This window comes from Poecilia mexicana, unplaced genomic scaffold (assembly GCF_051168715.1).
Source record: "Poecilia mexicana isolate PSO_F unplaced genomic scaffold, ASM5116871v1 scaffold_17, whole genome shotgun sequence".
NCBI classification, from domain to species: Eukaryota; Metazoa; Chordata; class Actinopteri; order Cyprinodontiformes; family Poeciliidae; genus Poecilia; species Poecilia mexicana.
In genome coordinates, this window is record NW_028263386.1 from 18,790,946 (window position 1) to 18,808,404 (window position 17,459).

At 43.2% G+C, this 17,459-nt stretch overlaps 1 protein-coding gene across 1 annotated transcript in view; it reads right to left on the reverse strand.

Moving 5' to 3' along the window:
- Positions 1-17,459, reverse strand: part of LOC106918628 (receptor-type tyrosine-protein phosphatase S-like) — a 92,401-nt gene that overhangs the window by 56,972 nt on the left and 17,970 nt on the right. The window contains exons 2-4 of the mRNA XM_088014929.1: positions 13,466-13,680; positions 9,106-9,254; positions 6,779-6,920 (exon numbers count right to left, since the gene is read on the reverse strand). Of these exons, the coding sequence (XP_087871055.1) occupies positions 6,779-6,920; positions 9,106-9,254; positions 13,466-13,610 (436 nt within the window). The 5' untranslated portion in view covers positions 13,611-13,680. The remainder of the gene's footprint in view (positions 1-6,778; positions 6,921-9,105; positions 9,255-13,465; positions 13,681-17,459) is intronic.

A 17,459-nucleotide genomic window follows, 5' to 3' on the forward strand; every position in this document is an offset into this window, starting at 1 on the left:
TCTGTGCTGTTGATGCGCATGAAGCAGCAGACAGAGAGTTGTACTGAACTCTTAAGCACAGTTCACTGGAGATGCGAATCGGGAGCTACAGGTACTCTGTCAGGTTCCTGGATGAGTCAGCGACCGCTTGAAATAGATACTGCGGGCATGGCCTTGATCACACTTTTCGCCAAATGAATCATTTATCAAACGCAAACACCGCGGCACAAAAGTCAAGCTTATTTTCTGCCTCCTGGTTAAATTGATAAAGATGGCCAACGGAAAAATGCGCCCATGTGTACACAAAAACACAAGCGCGAGTGTCAACAGAGCTTTCGGGGAGCACTGGCAAGCTCTGAGCAGCATTGTTCCCTGGAGCTTTGCGTTTTGTGTGCGTGCGTGCGTGCGTGCGCGTGTGTGTGTGTGTGTGTTTGTGTGCGTGGAGAGGTTGAGAGTGTACATTTTGGCCTGGTTATGTTTGCAGAAGGGCAATCAGGCCCGGTGCCCAAAACCAGTCAGCAGAGCCAGCCGGATCTGGGCAAATATACAATTTGTGTGTCCGTGTGCTCGTATACACATACGGTAGTTGTGCTGTGGCAGCACACACTCGAGCGCGCGCGCGTGCACCCAGTGAGTCAAACACATAATGCATATGATGCAAACAAACAAACAGGAATCCAGATTTTATTTCTCTGTGTCGCTTTGTAATCCCACCCTCCTTCTGCCACTCACACGCACACGCACACACGCGCACACACACACACACACACACGCACACACACACGGACGCACGCATACTTACTCTGCTCAGAAACAGGTTGGCTATTCATATTTCAGGTTATTTCAGAGGGAAATGTGCATAAAAGCTGATCTCAGGCTGCCTGATTCAGGATTAATGTGCCAGCACTCAGCAGTCTTCAGAGACAGTAATGCACTGACTCCCAAAGGCTGAACGAGGACTGAGGGGGAGCACTATAAATGCTAATAAACCTTTATGATAATGGATCACAACACAATGCAGATTCTGGACTTCATGGATCTGTCACATGCGAAAAACGCCGGGGCCTGTCCAGGGCCTCCCGCTTTACGAGAGCGAGGAACAAACGCGTACAACGGGGACTTACGGCAAACACAAAGCAGGAAAGAATGGCGGGGGGGAGGAGGGGGAAGAAAGACAGAGAGAGAGAGAGAGAGAGAGAGAGAGAGAGAGAGAGAGAGAGAGAGAGAACAGAAGAAAAGAAAAAGAGTAAAGATGGGGGCATGTGATGAAAGAGACAGCTCTCCTCTCAAGGAGCATAATCCTCTTGCAAGCTGACTTGATACTCTCTGTTGTTTTCAGACTCAAATGCTGTTTGAGCCGCCGGCCTGCCAATGCAGCTGACGCCTGGGGCCTGAGGGGAGGTGGGATGGAGGGTGTGGAGGGGGGGAGAGTCACTGATGTGACTCTGAGAGGGAGGTGACAGAACATCTCTCCTCCCTGTTCCCTTTCTCTCACTCTCTCTCTCTCTTTTTCCCCCTCTTTCCTCACCTCCCGTTCCCCTAAAATGGGACACTGGGAGGTGAGTATAATCAGGATTACCCTTCACCAAACCGGGTAGAAATGTGCACACTCACACACAGACGTGAAGTACGAAGTCCTGCGGACACGTGCGCGCGTGCACGCACCCGCGAAGGCCGTCCGCGCGTGCATGTGCACAAAGCGCCGCAGTAACGAGAATCTCTCGCCCACCAGAGGTTTTTCAAACATGCAGAGCTGCTGATATTTCTGTCTCCCGAAGGCAGAACGACACAAGTGCAGCGTCCATTGAAAAGAGCAGTTAGGGTGGCAGCGGGGGGCCCTGGGGCGGCTTGAAAAATGCAACAGGAGGAGTTTAAAAATAAAAAAAAACCTGAGAGACAGTAAGGGTCTGGAGAAGATGAAAGGATGAATAAAACAAAAGGGGAGAAATTAGGATGGGACATTGCTGTGGGCCAAAGAAAAAGCAGATGATGGAGATGGCACTGAAAAAAAAAAAAAAAAACACCATCACCTAGCATCTCATATCCCTCTCCATTAGGTAACCTACTGTAGAGGAGCAGTAGCAAGCATCCTGTGACCAACAGCAGACCTGTTCCACTGCACGGCTCTGCTGTGGGCCTCAGTCAACAGACATAAAAACGACGAGATGAACTGCATCAGAAGATGAAAAGACGAAGAGTGGAAGGCGTTTCGAGCAGTAATGGAGAGCCTTCTTCCTAACTCGGTGGTTAGTGAGCCTTTCCCACAATGAATCATTTCTTTTAAAGTCTGACCCAAGCAACATTTTTTGCACATTTTCTGCACTTAGCAGCACTTTTGGATGGCGTGATCTATTTCAAAATGTAGTGCTGACTGCAAGGGCATCAGGTACTACCAAATGATCAGACATAAAACCAATAATCACACCCCAGCTGTGAGGAAGAACTTTCCGAGGCGGCAAGTAAAATGTCATTTTTCGCTTTTTATATTAAATCTTTAGCATTTTAAATGAATCAAAATGGATTTATAATTTCAGAGGAAGAAACGGGTCTGACCCCACCGATTACTGGGCTGATGCAGAAATCACTATTGCATTACCCAACTGCAAATATGCACAGCAATCTTATAAATTGTAAACATATTTCAGCAGATGATTTTTTTTTTTTTTTTTTTTTTTTTTTTCCCAATTTGACAGATTACTTACATTTAATCTGGAGCTCCACAATATATTCAGTCGCAATCATCGTTAAAATATAACTGCATACAATATTGCAGTCACAGAGAGATGCTGGATGGAAAATATTTGGCAGATTCAAATATTTCAGCCGTTATGCCAAGATGAATATTTAGCCACTTTTGGTGGATTTTCATCGTGATTTCTACCTGTAGCTGATATTATCTTACTCATCGAGACTACGAAGAGCAGGGAGATTCGTGGGGACACATTGATGATGAGGGAGGAGAGAGGAAAACGTGGGCCAAGACTATGTGAAATCTGTGGGTTGCAATTTTCTGCCCTTCTTCCTATATGAGCTCAAAGGGAAACGCTATTATGGTATATCCGCACAACTGGTTGCCATATTGGAAACATTTGCTTCACATTTCCATTCCCAGACAATATGGGAGTAAGAAGGCGCTTCAGCGGTGGAGGGAAAGCCAACCGGTTCAAAGAAAGCTTCTTCATTTTATTGCGTGAGCTTTCAAACTCTTCCTTAAAGGGATTTGGTGATGTTGGCAGCCTTTTGAAAGACGCTGACACAAAGTGAGAATATTAGTCTAGAAGCTGCTGCTGTAGTTCTTGAACGCCAAAAGTGACGTTAGGTTCCAACACCGCTGTCGAAAGCTTTGCGATCCTTTTCGACGTTTTCTTTGACAGATTCGTTACAATCGTCTTCGGATCGGAGGCATCTTTACACAAACTGACACAGAGAAATGCAGGTAGTAATTCACAAATCCCTTTTTTCTTTATTCAAATTGCAGGAAGGGATCTTCTTGCGTGAGCTTTGAGAAAGGGATCCTATTTCTCCATTAGTATCACGATACGCTGGCTTCCTATTAAATTCAGGATTCAGTGGAAAATTTGATTACACATACAGTCCTCAACAGCATAATACTTTCTGACTGACTTTATGCCTCCCGCCTCACAGGAGCAGTCCTCTCTCGACGTGCAGGAATACGTGTCATTCACAGAATTTCCAAGTCACGAGTAGGAGGCAGAGCTTTTAGTTCCCTGGCCCCTTTCCTGTAGAATCCTTCCCGCCTTCGACATGAAACATGGACACACTCCAAATCTTTTAAAACGGAGCTCAAAAATCTCCTGGGGAAAAATCCCTATCACACACGGCTGTTGTGTTGTGTACCTGTTCTCACTTAAATGTGCTGAATATTTTTGTTGTACTGCCACTGTAGCCCATTTGTTTGGTTTAACAGATTTTACGTTTTAATTTAGCTTCTTATTTTAACTGTTTTATATATCATATTTGTTTTTTTAACCTAACTGACTTTCCATTGCTTAACCTCAATATCTATTTATTTCATGTCGAAGGTTTGCTAGTTCAGCCTGCTTGTGTTGCCTCTTACAAGCACATGAAAAGTGCAAAACGAATAAAGCTGAATTGAAATGAATGTTCTTAATCGCTCGTGTACACACGTAACGTCGTCTCCGCTCATCAATAATTAATGACCCGTTCAAGGCAGAAAGGTTTGTTAAATGACACTGAGTGATTTTCTTGCTGGATGTAGAGGCTTTTTAGTCCATTTTGCTAACACTTTACATACAAATAGAGCCAGGAGGTTGACGGAGGAAGCTTTTCTAAACCGCCGCTACAATCTGAAGACATTAAGACCCGGGCCCCCTCCCTCCCTCCCTCCCTCCCTCAGCGCCCTTCATCTCAGCAGTTTGTAATTTCAAATTTTGCAGCTTTGAAGCCGGGAAGGATATGAATATAGGCATGAGAGGATCCTTCCGAGGTTTATCATGGAAGAATGCAGCTAAACATATTCGCAAGATTCTAGGAGTATGGCTAGCAGACCACAAACAACACAAAATGTTTAAGGAGAGGTCGTGGAACAGAAAAGAAATCAGTGCTATTAGATATTCCCAATGTAGATATGAGGATCCTATCCTCTAGATTGGATCATCTCTACCCTCATAGATGCTTTCAAGGACTCACTCATTGCTCATTAGATCAACTCCTAAATTTAATGGGAGGTTAGCTTTGAATTAAATAACATGAACAACATAGATTTTTTTCAAGTATTTAGTGTGCAAGTTATAAAAAAACAAATATATATATGTTTTTTTACAATGAATAAAAATGCATACTGCTGATTCTTAGTATCATCCCCACTGTTCTAATCAGAGCTCTTGCAGTTTAGTTGGCAGAAAAAGGTGAAATGTTGACAGAGTGACAGACAAATTGAGACCTAGTGCTGGAAATGGCTAACGGTCAGCCACTAGCAGCAGTAAAGTTGTCATGTCCTGCACCTGTCAGCATGAAACCCGTCTGGGTCTGAAACGCAATTGATCATTTGTAGATCAATAAGTAAACCGATCAGAAATGAGTTGCAAAATTTAAACAGGGATTTATGAAGCCTTAAGTACGGTATATATATATATATATATATATATATATATATATATATATGGCAATAGGACAACCTTTGAATAACACAAGAACATAACTGCAATAGTTATATAACAGCAGTTAACTATTGCAATATATTAGATGGTTCCAGCAGTACATCAGCTAATTTCCTGCTGGCTGCGCTGGAGGACATATGGAACAGTGATGACACGACACTTTTACGGGACTGACGCAACCAAACAGGAAGAGCCGCTGGGAAAGAGTCTGTAAGCATGTTCGATTTTACGAGCACATCCGAACAGATTTTCATATTAAAAACTTAAAACGTGTAGCTCTCACCTCGAGTTAAATAACATTTTTAAAATTTCATACCCTGTCGTTAATAACATGCCTCCCCCCCTTTGTTTCACTAAGATGCTTCTCCCTTAAATAAATGTAATCTGTGTATTTCCATGACAACGCCCTCTCAATGTGTGAAATGTTAGATGCTCACTGCAAACACCTAATTGATGCAAATGTGTTGCATGTTTGTGCCGTTTGCTCCAAAGTTACAGCACCTAAACGTCCTACTGTACTGTCTACTACAGCCATGAACTCTCCTGAAGCCTGCATGCAGGTGATTCAGCTTTTACGGTTTACCGGCTCTGAATAAAAGTAAATATTACTTCGCTTAATGATACCCTGCACTCTGGTATCGAAGGCAAGGCATTTTTATAGTCAACGAGAAAATGGGAACGTCGTCCTGACACTAGAGAAGAAGCTAAGAGAAATAAAAGCGCATGCTACCAAAGTAAGAGCCACTCACAGACACACACACGCACACACACGCACATGGGAGGCTGACCCTTGAGGTGCAGTTTCTGTGGTAATGTGCTTTAGATTGGGGCTATGTGTGCAGAGATGATGGGCGCAGTAACAGATGGACAGGAGTCTATTCCCTGGGCTACCAGCCTTCTGCTTACTACACAGCCCTGCCAGCTCCACAGTCCTCATCCATCTTCTGCACCCCTCCTCCCCTCACCCGATCTCCGCTGACATCCCATTTCATTTCTATTGTTTTTCACAATCCTCTTGGTTTGCTCAACTCCCTCCCACCTCCTCGTTCCTCCATTATAACTCCTCTCACCTCTCCTTGACCAGCTCCCCCTCCAATTTTCCTCCACAACTGAATTACTCCTGATAAGAAAGGCTTGCCTGCTAAAGCATTGCCTAATCCAATGACTTCTCTTGTTTGAGCAACCGTTTGAAAAGCCAGCCCTTCTCTTTCCTCACCCAAATCCAGCTGCGCCGGGCGAACGGCCAGCGCTCGGATCGCAGCCTTAAGAGCCGCATGTTGTAACTTAAGCTCACGTCTTGGTTGGGGCAAAACCTTATTAAGGCTTCCCTGCAAGAAGACAGTCAACATTAGATTAACACCCTCACTCTGGCCAGGAAGCGGAATGATTACAGCAAGCTGGAATGCTAAAAAAGCCCCAGAGCCAACAGACCTAGCTGGCCCTCACTTCGGCCAGTTCATGCTCGGTTGCGCTCCGAAGGACTATAAAAAGAACAGCTCGCTGCAGCCTGATGTTCAAGGTGGGGTGTGGCCTTGTTCCACTGTCACATCTACAACCTCCAGCCCCCCCGGCGGCTGCGGGGGGGCCGAAAGAGGACACGCGTGTCGAGCTGAAAGAGAAGTTCATCCGTGTCTAAAAGCGCGCGAGCGTGCGCTTACCTCTGATGATATCCAGCTTTGCAGTGGTGGTGTTGTTTCCTTGGCTGTTGCGCGCCACACACTCGTAGACATTCTCGTCTCGAGGAGCTCTGAGAGGCTGGATCCTCAGCACGGCTCCAGCGCCTCCGTCAAACTCTATGGTCTGGACAGCCACAGGATTTTACAGAGTAGCATATATTAGTCACGGCAGAGTTAGCATTTCAACTCTTAACAGTAGAGAAGGGATCCCTTTCTTTTCTGATCTGCGGGGTGGCCGCATTTGAGAGCGCCGTCTTTTTACAGCACTTTGACGATTACGACAGCAGATGTTTTTTTTTTTTTTTTTGAGACACTTGACTATTTCAGCGAATCATTAAGACACATTGTGTACCTGTAAACACGCTCCAGAGGCTGGCGGTCAGCAGCTTGCACAGACACTGTACTTACCGAGAACAACGTGATCCGGATGCCCTGTCTGAGACGAAGTCTTTAGAATCAGTTAAGTCACATTCCTTCACAGTTAGACCTCGACTTATCTAGAAATGAAAAAAATGCCCTTCACGACTCCCTCGTTTGCAGCATTTAACTTTTTGTTTGACATTATTCCGCGAGTTTCAAATAAAACTGTGCCCATTTGAATTGCTCTCTTCTAATCAATATGTTTGAAATCATGTGCTACCCATTCACACTCGGCCAGAGGTTAGTTGAGGAAACTGACATCACTCTCGTTGGTCTGTCACGCTAGAGTCATTCGTTTACTTTAGCAGCTGGACTACATCGCAAGCCTCATTCTGTTCAAAGTATGAAATAGTGATTATTCCGGATCTGAAAAGGTCACCAATTACCACTCGACAGGTCTGCCTCCTTAACAGAATGTTTTCTACTTCACAATGATAAAAAAAGAAGGCCCAAAGCAGCCCAAGAAATAAACAGTAAGCCTCATTTAAAAACCGGTGACATTATTTTCTCATTGCTGTCGAGCTTTCTGGTATCCTGCTGGCTTTAATGCTGCTGCCTCTTTAAAGAATCCGCTCTCAGGCAGACTCTGGGGGGGGGAATAAACACGGCTAGGCCTGCGTTTGCTTGACCTTCTAATTCTCAAATTGCAAGGAACAGATAATCTGTCCTTAAAATGGTTCTAGCTTATTTATTAATGTAAACTATATCTAGAGCAAATTGATTGGGATTCTGAAAGATAAGCGTTGTCTGTAACGATACCAGCAGTAGGGCAGATTGGAAAGCGGGCACACGATTTTAGCCAATTGCACAAAGCAGAAACTTTTTTTTTTTTTTTTACATTTTTACATCTGAGTGTAAAACCTACAGATTTTTTTCCCCCCACAACAATATAGTATGCATGTGCATTCATGGTGTAACATAAGATCAGTTTAGAAAGAAGCTCCTCGCCGACAGTCAGATGTTGTTCTTTTTTGGGGGCAGGGGAGGGGTCAACAATTTTCTCAGGACCTGCAGCTCTCTGTGGTGTATTTTTCTTCCATGCATGTTTTGCATCTGCTGTGTTACTGGGCATAAGGCAGGACAGCCTGCATCTTAACTCTATTGCAGCGATGAAGCAGACAGTATGTGGGGAAAACATGTAGAAAAACAACTGGAGCAAACTGGTTTGTAAAATATCGATTCTCAGTTTAAAATATATTAAAAAAAACTTTAATTTGGCAAATTATCAGAGTTAGGAATAATGCATAAGACCTACATTAGAATGTAGACGAGAGATTTCTTTCTTTCTTTTTTATTTTTATTTTTGAAAAGCACGGATTGGATAAAAATCAGTCCAGATGCAATGTCAACTGAGCTACTGCAGACCTGTTACTTGCAAAATACATGAGTCATTCAAGGTAAGAGAGAAAAATATTCCTCAGAGTGCTGCCAGATTTTTATTTATTTATATTCTACTTTAGTCAGAGCCATCTTAGAATCCTAATCATGTTTACTGAATAAGCATGAGAGCATCTCCGTGTTTCACTGCGTTAGCTTTTCAATTAGCTTAAGTCTGGATGGAGCATAACAGAAGCTGTGAAACGTCAGACCTGTTGATTTTTTTCTAAACGTTACAGTTCAAGTGCAACTATTCTGAGATAAATTTGACAAATATTGAAGAAATGTCACAATTTACCTTTAAAAGAATGATGAGATAAAGATCCCTCAGTGTGAAGCAAAATACTTTATCCTTTAAAATGATTGATTTTGATAAGACTTTTGAGGTTTAGAACTCTAAAATGATTAAATGCAGATCGTTCACCCCACACAGATGCATACATTCAAGCCTATTTATTCACTGGAGTCAATGTTAGCCCATGTGAGGGCTCATCATTGTGCATTGTGACAACCACCTCGATACGCTGGGAGTTGACCTTCTTGCCCTTCTTGTTCCAGTAGACTACTGGCTTGGGGTTGCCAGTGGCCTGGCACACAAATGATGCCACACCGCCTGACACCCCGATCTGGTCTGTGGGAATTTTGGTGAACTTCGGCGGAGCTGAAAAGCAGGGAAGGAGAGAAGAAAAAGGAAGAGTGAGAAACGGGATGAAGCAAAGGAACAAACAAAAAAACTGAACAAAACCCAGACATGAAAAGTCATATTTGGAGGAAATCAAATCAACCGCGAAGGCAGAAATAGCAACTCCTGCTGATCCACGCCCTGTTTCACTTTCAGGGACTGGCCAGAGTGACTTGTGTCCTGACGGCTGCGCCATTGTGCTTACTTCCTGGGTATCATCTAGAGGACAAGCTGAAGGACTTCCTGTGGGTCATAAATAAAAGATGGGTCTGGGCTTCATAGGAACATCTCTCTCTCTTTACCCCCCCACTCTCTCTGGGCCCACCGTTCTCTCTCTCTCTCTCCCTCCCCTGCAGGACAACACAGAGCTGTATGCAGCAGCACAGGCTGTCATCCCACATGAGCGTTTCACAGGTAGGAGAAGTGTTGGCTGAAGATTCACAGCATGTAATTGGCTTAAATGTATTAATACCAGAGGCATGATTTTTGTGCCTGCAGAGCGCCACACACCTGTGGGGGGATGGGGGGGGGGCGAGGAGGGGGGGAGGGGGACGAGACCTGGAATTGCGGAGCGTGACGATCCTAATTTCCGCCGTTTACTTCCTGCTCGTGGCTTGGTGGAGGAATTCAAGAGGATATTTTCAGGGATTACGGCAGGAATGTGAGACGCTTTAAGGCGCTGCAGTTGCCCTCTGCAAGAAAACAGCAATTTCCAAGTGTGATATTGAACCAACAGTACTGAACCTACACTTTTCGCAGCAGCTGAGTCAGACCGGTAAAACAACCTCACGCATCCACCCCTTGCTATCTGTCTGTGGCCTGTTGCCATGGTGCCCAGCTTAACTCCTCTTCAACCGCCGAATCGCTGCTATCCATCAGGGCGAAGTCAGGATGACCCTTACCATAGCAACCCGGTTCCCTCCTCCCCTGCGTCTAGGTGGGCGAGGTTGCACTGTGTTGATTGAAGACATGGCAGGAATAATAACAATAATATTACTAAAAATGGTGGGGGGAGTAAAAAAAAAACCCACATCTGTCTATCAAATATTAACAGGCAGATAGTAGGTCTAATTCTCTTCCCACTCCTTTCTGTTCTAAATAGCCAGACGAAACACTTTCCATTTTCTCCACAAAGCCTTGACAGGAACCGGAAAAACGCTGTGACAAAACAAAAAAAACAAAAAAAAACCCTTCTCCTTTGCTTGCTACACCGTGTGTTTGGCATGTCAGAAATAACGCGGTTTCGTTTTGTGCTTGCCATAATCCTGAGCAGGAAGGAGCATAAAGCACATAGTGAGTAATCTGACTGAACAAATTTATCCTTCCCATATTTAGACGCCGGAGCAGGTTATTTTATGCCTGTTAGACCCTCAGAAACACACACAACGTCAAGCAAACTGCACCTTCCCCGTGCCAATGACATGAGTGCCATAGAATTTTTTATTTATTTTTTTTAAAAAGGAAGAAAAAAAAAAAAAGTCGTCAGGGCAGAAAGCGCCTTCCTCCTGTCTGTGGGATTACGAAGGAACTCCGTGTTAGTCTCAGGGCTTGAATGTGGGTATTTTTCATTGGCTTTGTGTTGAGTCCGAAATGTTTTCTATGTTCTCTTAAACGCACCAATCCTTGTGCAAAACTGATCCCACTAGCAGAATAACCACTTAAGCCTCTTCTGACAGCCGGGGAAAAGCCCTCGAAGGCTGCGGCTCTGAATGGATTTGCACTCAACAGAAACTTGTTATGATCAGGATGTTCTTGGGAAATAAAGGTCTAATAAAGACCCCTGTCTTTTTTTAATAAAAACAAAAAAAAAGGTGGTTTTTTTTTTTCTCCACTGCCGTGGTCTGCCGCCGCTGACAGACAACCGGTCGGGTTTTAATGGAACACCTTTGTGACTTGTAATCACTCGCCAGAGGGACTGACAACTGCTGAGCTCAGACGTAACAAGGCAAAATGTCTCAGCATTTTTGTCATGCCAAGTGACAAAAAAAAAAAAAAAAAAAAAAAAGCATAATTGGAAGTCAGTAGTTTTCCTCAAGTCTGACTATAATCAGTCCACACAGTTTTCCTGTCAGAAGTGTTCGGTCCGAGTATAACTTCTTATCAAATGTTTCAATTTGTTTTACCTTAAATAACCGTACCAAAAGGCAAATTAAGAGCAGCCAGCTTTGGTCTCACAAGCCCTGCAGCCAGTTTTAATAATATATCTTCTCCTGTTTGTGCCTCACTGCTGTCAAACTTGTTTTCATCTCATGCTCAAAAGTGTAAAAAAAAAAAAAAAAAAAAGCCAGTGATACAAAGATAATAAAATCAACTGGAATTGCTTTTGTTATTTTTTGGGAGAAAGAAAATGACATTACAAGGATCATTTGACACAAGAAAGCAAATAAGGAACAAAAATTACCACGGACCTTTCCAGAATTTATTAGCAAAAACCTGACATTATTTAGTAAGTTGAGTTCTCCCTTTTATTTGGAAAAGGAAATATTTTAGATCAAACTGGGATGACTCATGTTTGAAATGACCCCGATAACTTGCCAAACATTTGGAAAACATTTTTGTCTGGACAAGTACTACAAGCTAATATAATTAGGGTGTAATTATATTAGATATGAGGGTGTGTGCTTTAAGCTGGACACATTTTTAGACCTTTGTTTTTTTCTAATAAGAACAAATGAGAACTACTTCCTAATGAAAAAGGAAGTAGTTGTTTCTTGAGTTGTTTGATTGCCTCGATGGAAACGACAACAAAAGAGTGAGTCCAACTGGTTCACAAAAAAACTGCGAGAATATTACAAGTGGCTAATAAGTAGCTGCTACTGGCACTGTAGTTAACAATTGTTTCCAAGCTTAGTATTAGCACCAAACTAAAGGAATGATCCACAATTTTTATGTTTTCTTAAACCTTTAATTCATTAGTGATTGTTAGCATTGGGAGTTTAATACTTTAATTTCGACTAATTTCAGAAAAACAAAACGACTTTAAAAAATGCACACACTTAAACACACTGTAGGTTGCCGATGTACATCCCATCCGAATTTGTGCTTCAATTAATAAAATGCTCTCTTGTGCGTTTGCAGGATGTTATATGATTAAAAAAAAGTGCTTGACGACGCCGGTCTAACATTTTTGAGAGTGAAACTTTGTCATAAATATCACTCAAGAGCCCATCAATCTAAAACCTAAAGCCAGGTAACATCTGCGACGACATGAAACGTCCCGACAAGATCAGAAAACAAACGCCTGAAAATGTCACGCCAGCATGGTTTTAATCCGGAGCCGTTTTCTGTTTTTTTTTTCCTCCTTGTGTTTCCGTGTCGGTGTAGAACAGATGTGGAATGCCATTAAAAGGACTCTAGAATCTTTGAACATTTATTTAGTTACTTTGACACGACAGCTTTTTAAAAATCCTAGTACGCATTGATACCATGAACTCACCCACGCCTTCGTTAGCATTAGCTAGGTGAAAAACTTTAACATGCAGAGGGGTCAAACAGATTTCTACAAATCTAAACAACAGTTTGTAATTCGTGAGTATTTTTCGGATTTGTAAACCCAAAACAGTGATTCTTAGTTTTACGGAAAATATTTCTAGAAAATCTCAACTTGTGAATCAGATATCATGTCTCATTTTGTGAGCAGGATGCATCATTTCACCCTGAACACACAGTTGGACAGGAGGAAAATTGAAAAAAAAAAAAGAAAAAAAAAGCACTATTTCCAATTTTAAACGCTGAGAGGTGTTAGGTTCCATCTTTAGACTTATATCTTATCTGCCATCCAAAAAAAAAAAAAAAAAAAAAAAAATTCAGCTTGGTGACAATTTCAGATCACTGATAGCCAAAGCCTGGCTGAGAAATTCTTGGTGTGTGTCTGCGTGTGTAAACCACTGAGGCAGGAAATGTGTTGAGATGTTGTAATCAAGAAGATGATGAGAAACATGCTGATGGGACCTCCCGCCTTATCAAAACACATTAACAACGCCGCAGTTCAGAGCTGATGTACTGACAGGACAGGATTCACTCCTCGGATGACACCCACAGAGCGTGCGCATGTACTTACACATTTATATGTAGGCGTGCTCGTATGCATCTCATTTACTGTTTGACTGTCAGATGTTAAAATGACAAAGAAACAATGAAAGAAAAGAAAAAAGAAAAAAAAGAAGGAAGAAGTAGATATATTATTTTACCTAGTGCTTCACACAAGCTGCCCCATGGCCTGGTTAGGAGGATAATCAAAGGCAGCAACAGACACAGGGGAGATGAGAGGAAGCAGGAGCCAAGGATGGTTCGCCTGGACTGTGCCAGAACTCCGTCTGGCTTACACGAAGGCATGGCACCACCGCCGAGTTGGTTGGAGATGACTAATATGCAGGTAGGGCTTCGCTCAACGGGGGTAGGCACTCTGCAAACAGAACGAGATGAAGGTCAGTCACATTTCTGTCGCGTCTGATTCATCGCTCCTCCTGCGTTTTAGAGCTGCTTATCCGCAACTTCGATGCACCACGAGGGGAGAAAGTACATAATGTTGTTTCTTCTGGGGGAAAAAAAAATAAATAAATAAAAGCGAAAAATGTAATCATTATGAAAATCAAAGGCAAATTTATGCAAATATAGGATTAAGTTTTCTGATTTAAGCCTGAGCACTTCTGACTTGTGGGATTAGGAGCTCCAGCAGGCTGACTGTGACGGAACTAATTCCAGAACAATAAAGCCACTGCTCAATAACTACAGCAAGAAACAGAACAAAACAGTTTTCGGCGTACAGCTTCTGTATTAATAAGTCTCCTTCTCTAGTGAGCCATGAAATGAGCTGCAATGATACAGATTTAAGCATCCTTTCCCCCTCCCCCCCATTAAGACACCCTAATAATTTCATTTTGGCTGCAGCCTAATTCCCTCTCAGCACTCAGTATTTCAGCATTCTGCCGACACATAAAAGTGTTAAATATCTACAGTAGGCAACAGTAAAGGAAAACAGTCAAACAAAGAGGATTTGGAGGTTAGTAGGAATGCCACAAAATTCATCTGACAGCACATAAAATACCGCTGCTTTAATACATGTGAACTCCCTTTAGATAACCCCAGAGCCTTTGGGGGAGTTGCCATGGGTACTTTGCTCTCTTCGCTGCTGCAAACACACGCACGCAGAGCGACGCACATCTGGAAGTCCCCACATAAATCAGCTTTGTCTGCTCGCAGAGATTTGGGAAAGCTGCGCCGAAGCTCCGCATCCGCGAGTCAATAACTCCTCAGTCTTATCGCGCTCTCCCGTCCCCCCACCTCTCATCAAAAGATATGTCAGAGCGCAGGTGGAGAGGCCAAATGAGAAAGGAGCCTTTGTTAACCTGTCATACATCAAATGCATATATATCCTTGCCTTCAAGTAGCAATACAAGATAATATATACGCTCCTGAGGAGACATAATGCAGGCGACAGGCCACGCTGTGATTCCCACGTGAATATAGACATGCAGAGACGAACGGGCTTGCAACTGGAATCTGATGATTTTGATCTTGCTTAGTTTAGACCGGTGGGATTTTTTTTTTTTTCCCAATCAATGAAACAGATGTGTTTGCTATTGGATCATCTATTTTACAACATTTCAAGTGTTTTACAGATCAAAAATAAACCTGAGGAGACAAAAAATATGTAAAGAATCAACGTAAAAGAAAATTTTAGTTTTTTTTTACAATGTGTCAGGACATATCTGAGCTTTGTTAAGGCTATGAGAGAGCAAGACTTTTAACATATAACAGAAAGGCCAAACAGAGTCCAGCGAACGAGCTCTATTTTATCCATCAGAACGCTGAACCTCGGTCCACTTATGCTGGATTTGGAAAACTTGGCAGTCTTTGCAAAAACGAGATACAAAAGACAATTCGAGATGAAGGGTTGCCGAGCCTCATAATCATTCCTGTCCAATGCTTAAAATGAAAAGGATGTGTACCACTGTAAACAGGAAACACTTTGCTCCACATTTTTAACATTCAGTTAGTTTTGAAGACTTCATCTCTCTCTAAAACCGAGTGCTATTATTACGCTCACTAATCTAGGCTCCAAAGTCTATTCGTAACTCACAAGCTGTGTCACCTGCAGCCAATTAAAACTGTGTGTAGCTAAGATACATGTCACAACAGTCAAAGATGTTCAGGACCCTTCTGTAGCTCATCAGCCTTGTTTGCGGCAAAAAGCTGAAAGGTTGAGCTTGACCATGGGAATTAGTGAGCTAATCAAACAACATGAAGCCGGAAAAGTAATGGCCTCTTCCTCACTGACTGGCCTTTCAGCTCATGTCACTACAGTCATTTGACTGTCGACGGCAACTCCAGCCATAATTACTTTTACTTTCCAGAAGCCGGTAACTTCATAAAGGCTTCAACTTCTTAATTGTTTTGCCTTAAAGTAGGAACATCCTGTTTTTTAGCCACTACACTCTCTCTCTCACACAATGTGACTTTGCCTCTTGTTAATTAATAATCCACCATGGCAGGATGGTTGGAAGAAATACTTTGAATGCTGCTCTTGTATTAAAGTTCTTTAAAAAAAAAAAAGGAATCGGATCTAGCTAAAACCAGCACAGGCAGATCAAAGATCACGCTTACATTTTTGACTGGTACATATCAAAAATAAAGTCCCTGACTTTCCATACGTACTGTCAGACATAGAAGAGCAGCAATGGTTGCTCTACTTTAATTTAAAAAAAAAAAAAGGCTTTCTAGAGAGCAGGAATTTCAAAGATTCCTCCAACCCCCTTTTGGGGCTAATGACCTGCTCAAACATATTACTGTCTGCCAGCTCCTGAACTAAAAATAGCTCAGCCGAAAATACGTCTATCTGATACAGGCTCTTATTCCTGCCACTCTGCCCTCGCCTTATCTAACGCCGGGTAATAGCAGCTGAATAGAAAAGCTTTCTCCCTCTCAATTGAGCGCGATAAGAAAAATCAGATCACAAGTCATTCACCCGCCATTGGCAGCATGCTAAGTAAATTCTCTGCTTACGGAAACTCAATTTTCCCCGCATTAATCTAAGCGGGGTCACTGTTCTGCACGCGGGCCACATGGCCACTGAAACATTAGGCGCGACCTGTGTGTTCTGGCGTTCTGTGTACGATTCGTCCCTGGTGCCGGATTTGCCGGATCCTCAATGTTTCCCTGAGAGCAAATTCTGACCTTACGGATCATTTTCGGTTGATCCACTCCTCCTCGTTGTCTTTCACATGCTGACAAACCCTCTTTGCACTCCTTCGTCTTTAGTCGCATACCCTCTAAAGTAATCCCTAAATCTTCCTCCCATATCTCACTCTGGCATGAGACTATATTCCTGAAATCTCCTCTTCTCCTACTTTCTTTCATCCCTTTCCGCTGCCCGCCCATCCACTTCCTCCTCGCCCTCCTTGTTAACCTTTTCTCTCTCGACGTTGCCTTCTTCTGAGAGATACCCTATCATTTGGCTTCTTTGCTTTTTATAGACAGTCTAATCCACACTCATATGCAAATCCTCTTCCTCTTCCCCAGCTGTCCTACGCCGGCTGCTCCAGCTGCTGTTGGTCCATTGACACAGTTCAAACAAAAGGGCTTACACCATCCTACAGCTGTGGATGATGAGGGAGGATGCCAAAGCAGACATGCAGATGCAGCAGCAGACCAGGCCAGTCTGGGCATGTCTCTGCTCGTGCTAATGGTATTAAAACACTGCGAGCGCAGCGGGCTCATCCTCTCAGGACACAAAGATAAAGAACAATAACTCACTTGGCTTGCTTACAGGAGCAGAGTTAAAGTGAGTAAGCATTGTGAACATGGAAATCCTCATGACTCAGGTCTACTGGAATCTGTACAGCTCCCCCCCCCCACCGCAGAGATACCACAAACTGCTCCCTGTGATCATCTGGCTCAGCATCCAGAGAGCGGACAGCGGGGGTTGGTCTTATTACCTTTTCAGCGAAGAAACACAGATGGTCAGCCTGACACGTAGATTGATGGGGGCGATACATGCTGCCGTTTATTGTGGGGAACTAGATAATGACACCCCAGCTCAGGTGGTGCAACGTACACCGCTTATTGTTCTCCGCCAGGCTGATGAAATAACAATGTTTAGGTGGCATCCAAGCTGCCCCTGCTCCACTGGGGCTCCCCTCGGAAGATAACATGTTTTGTTTTGTTTTTTTTTTTTTTCCCCAC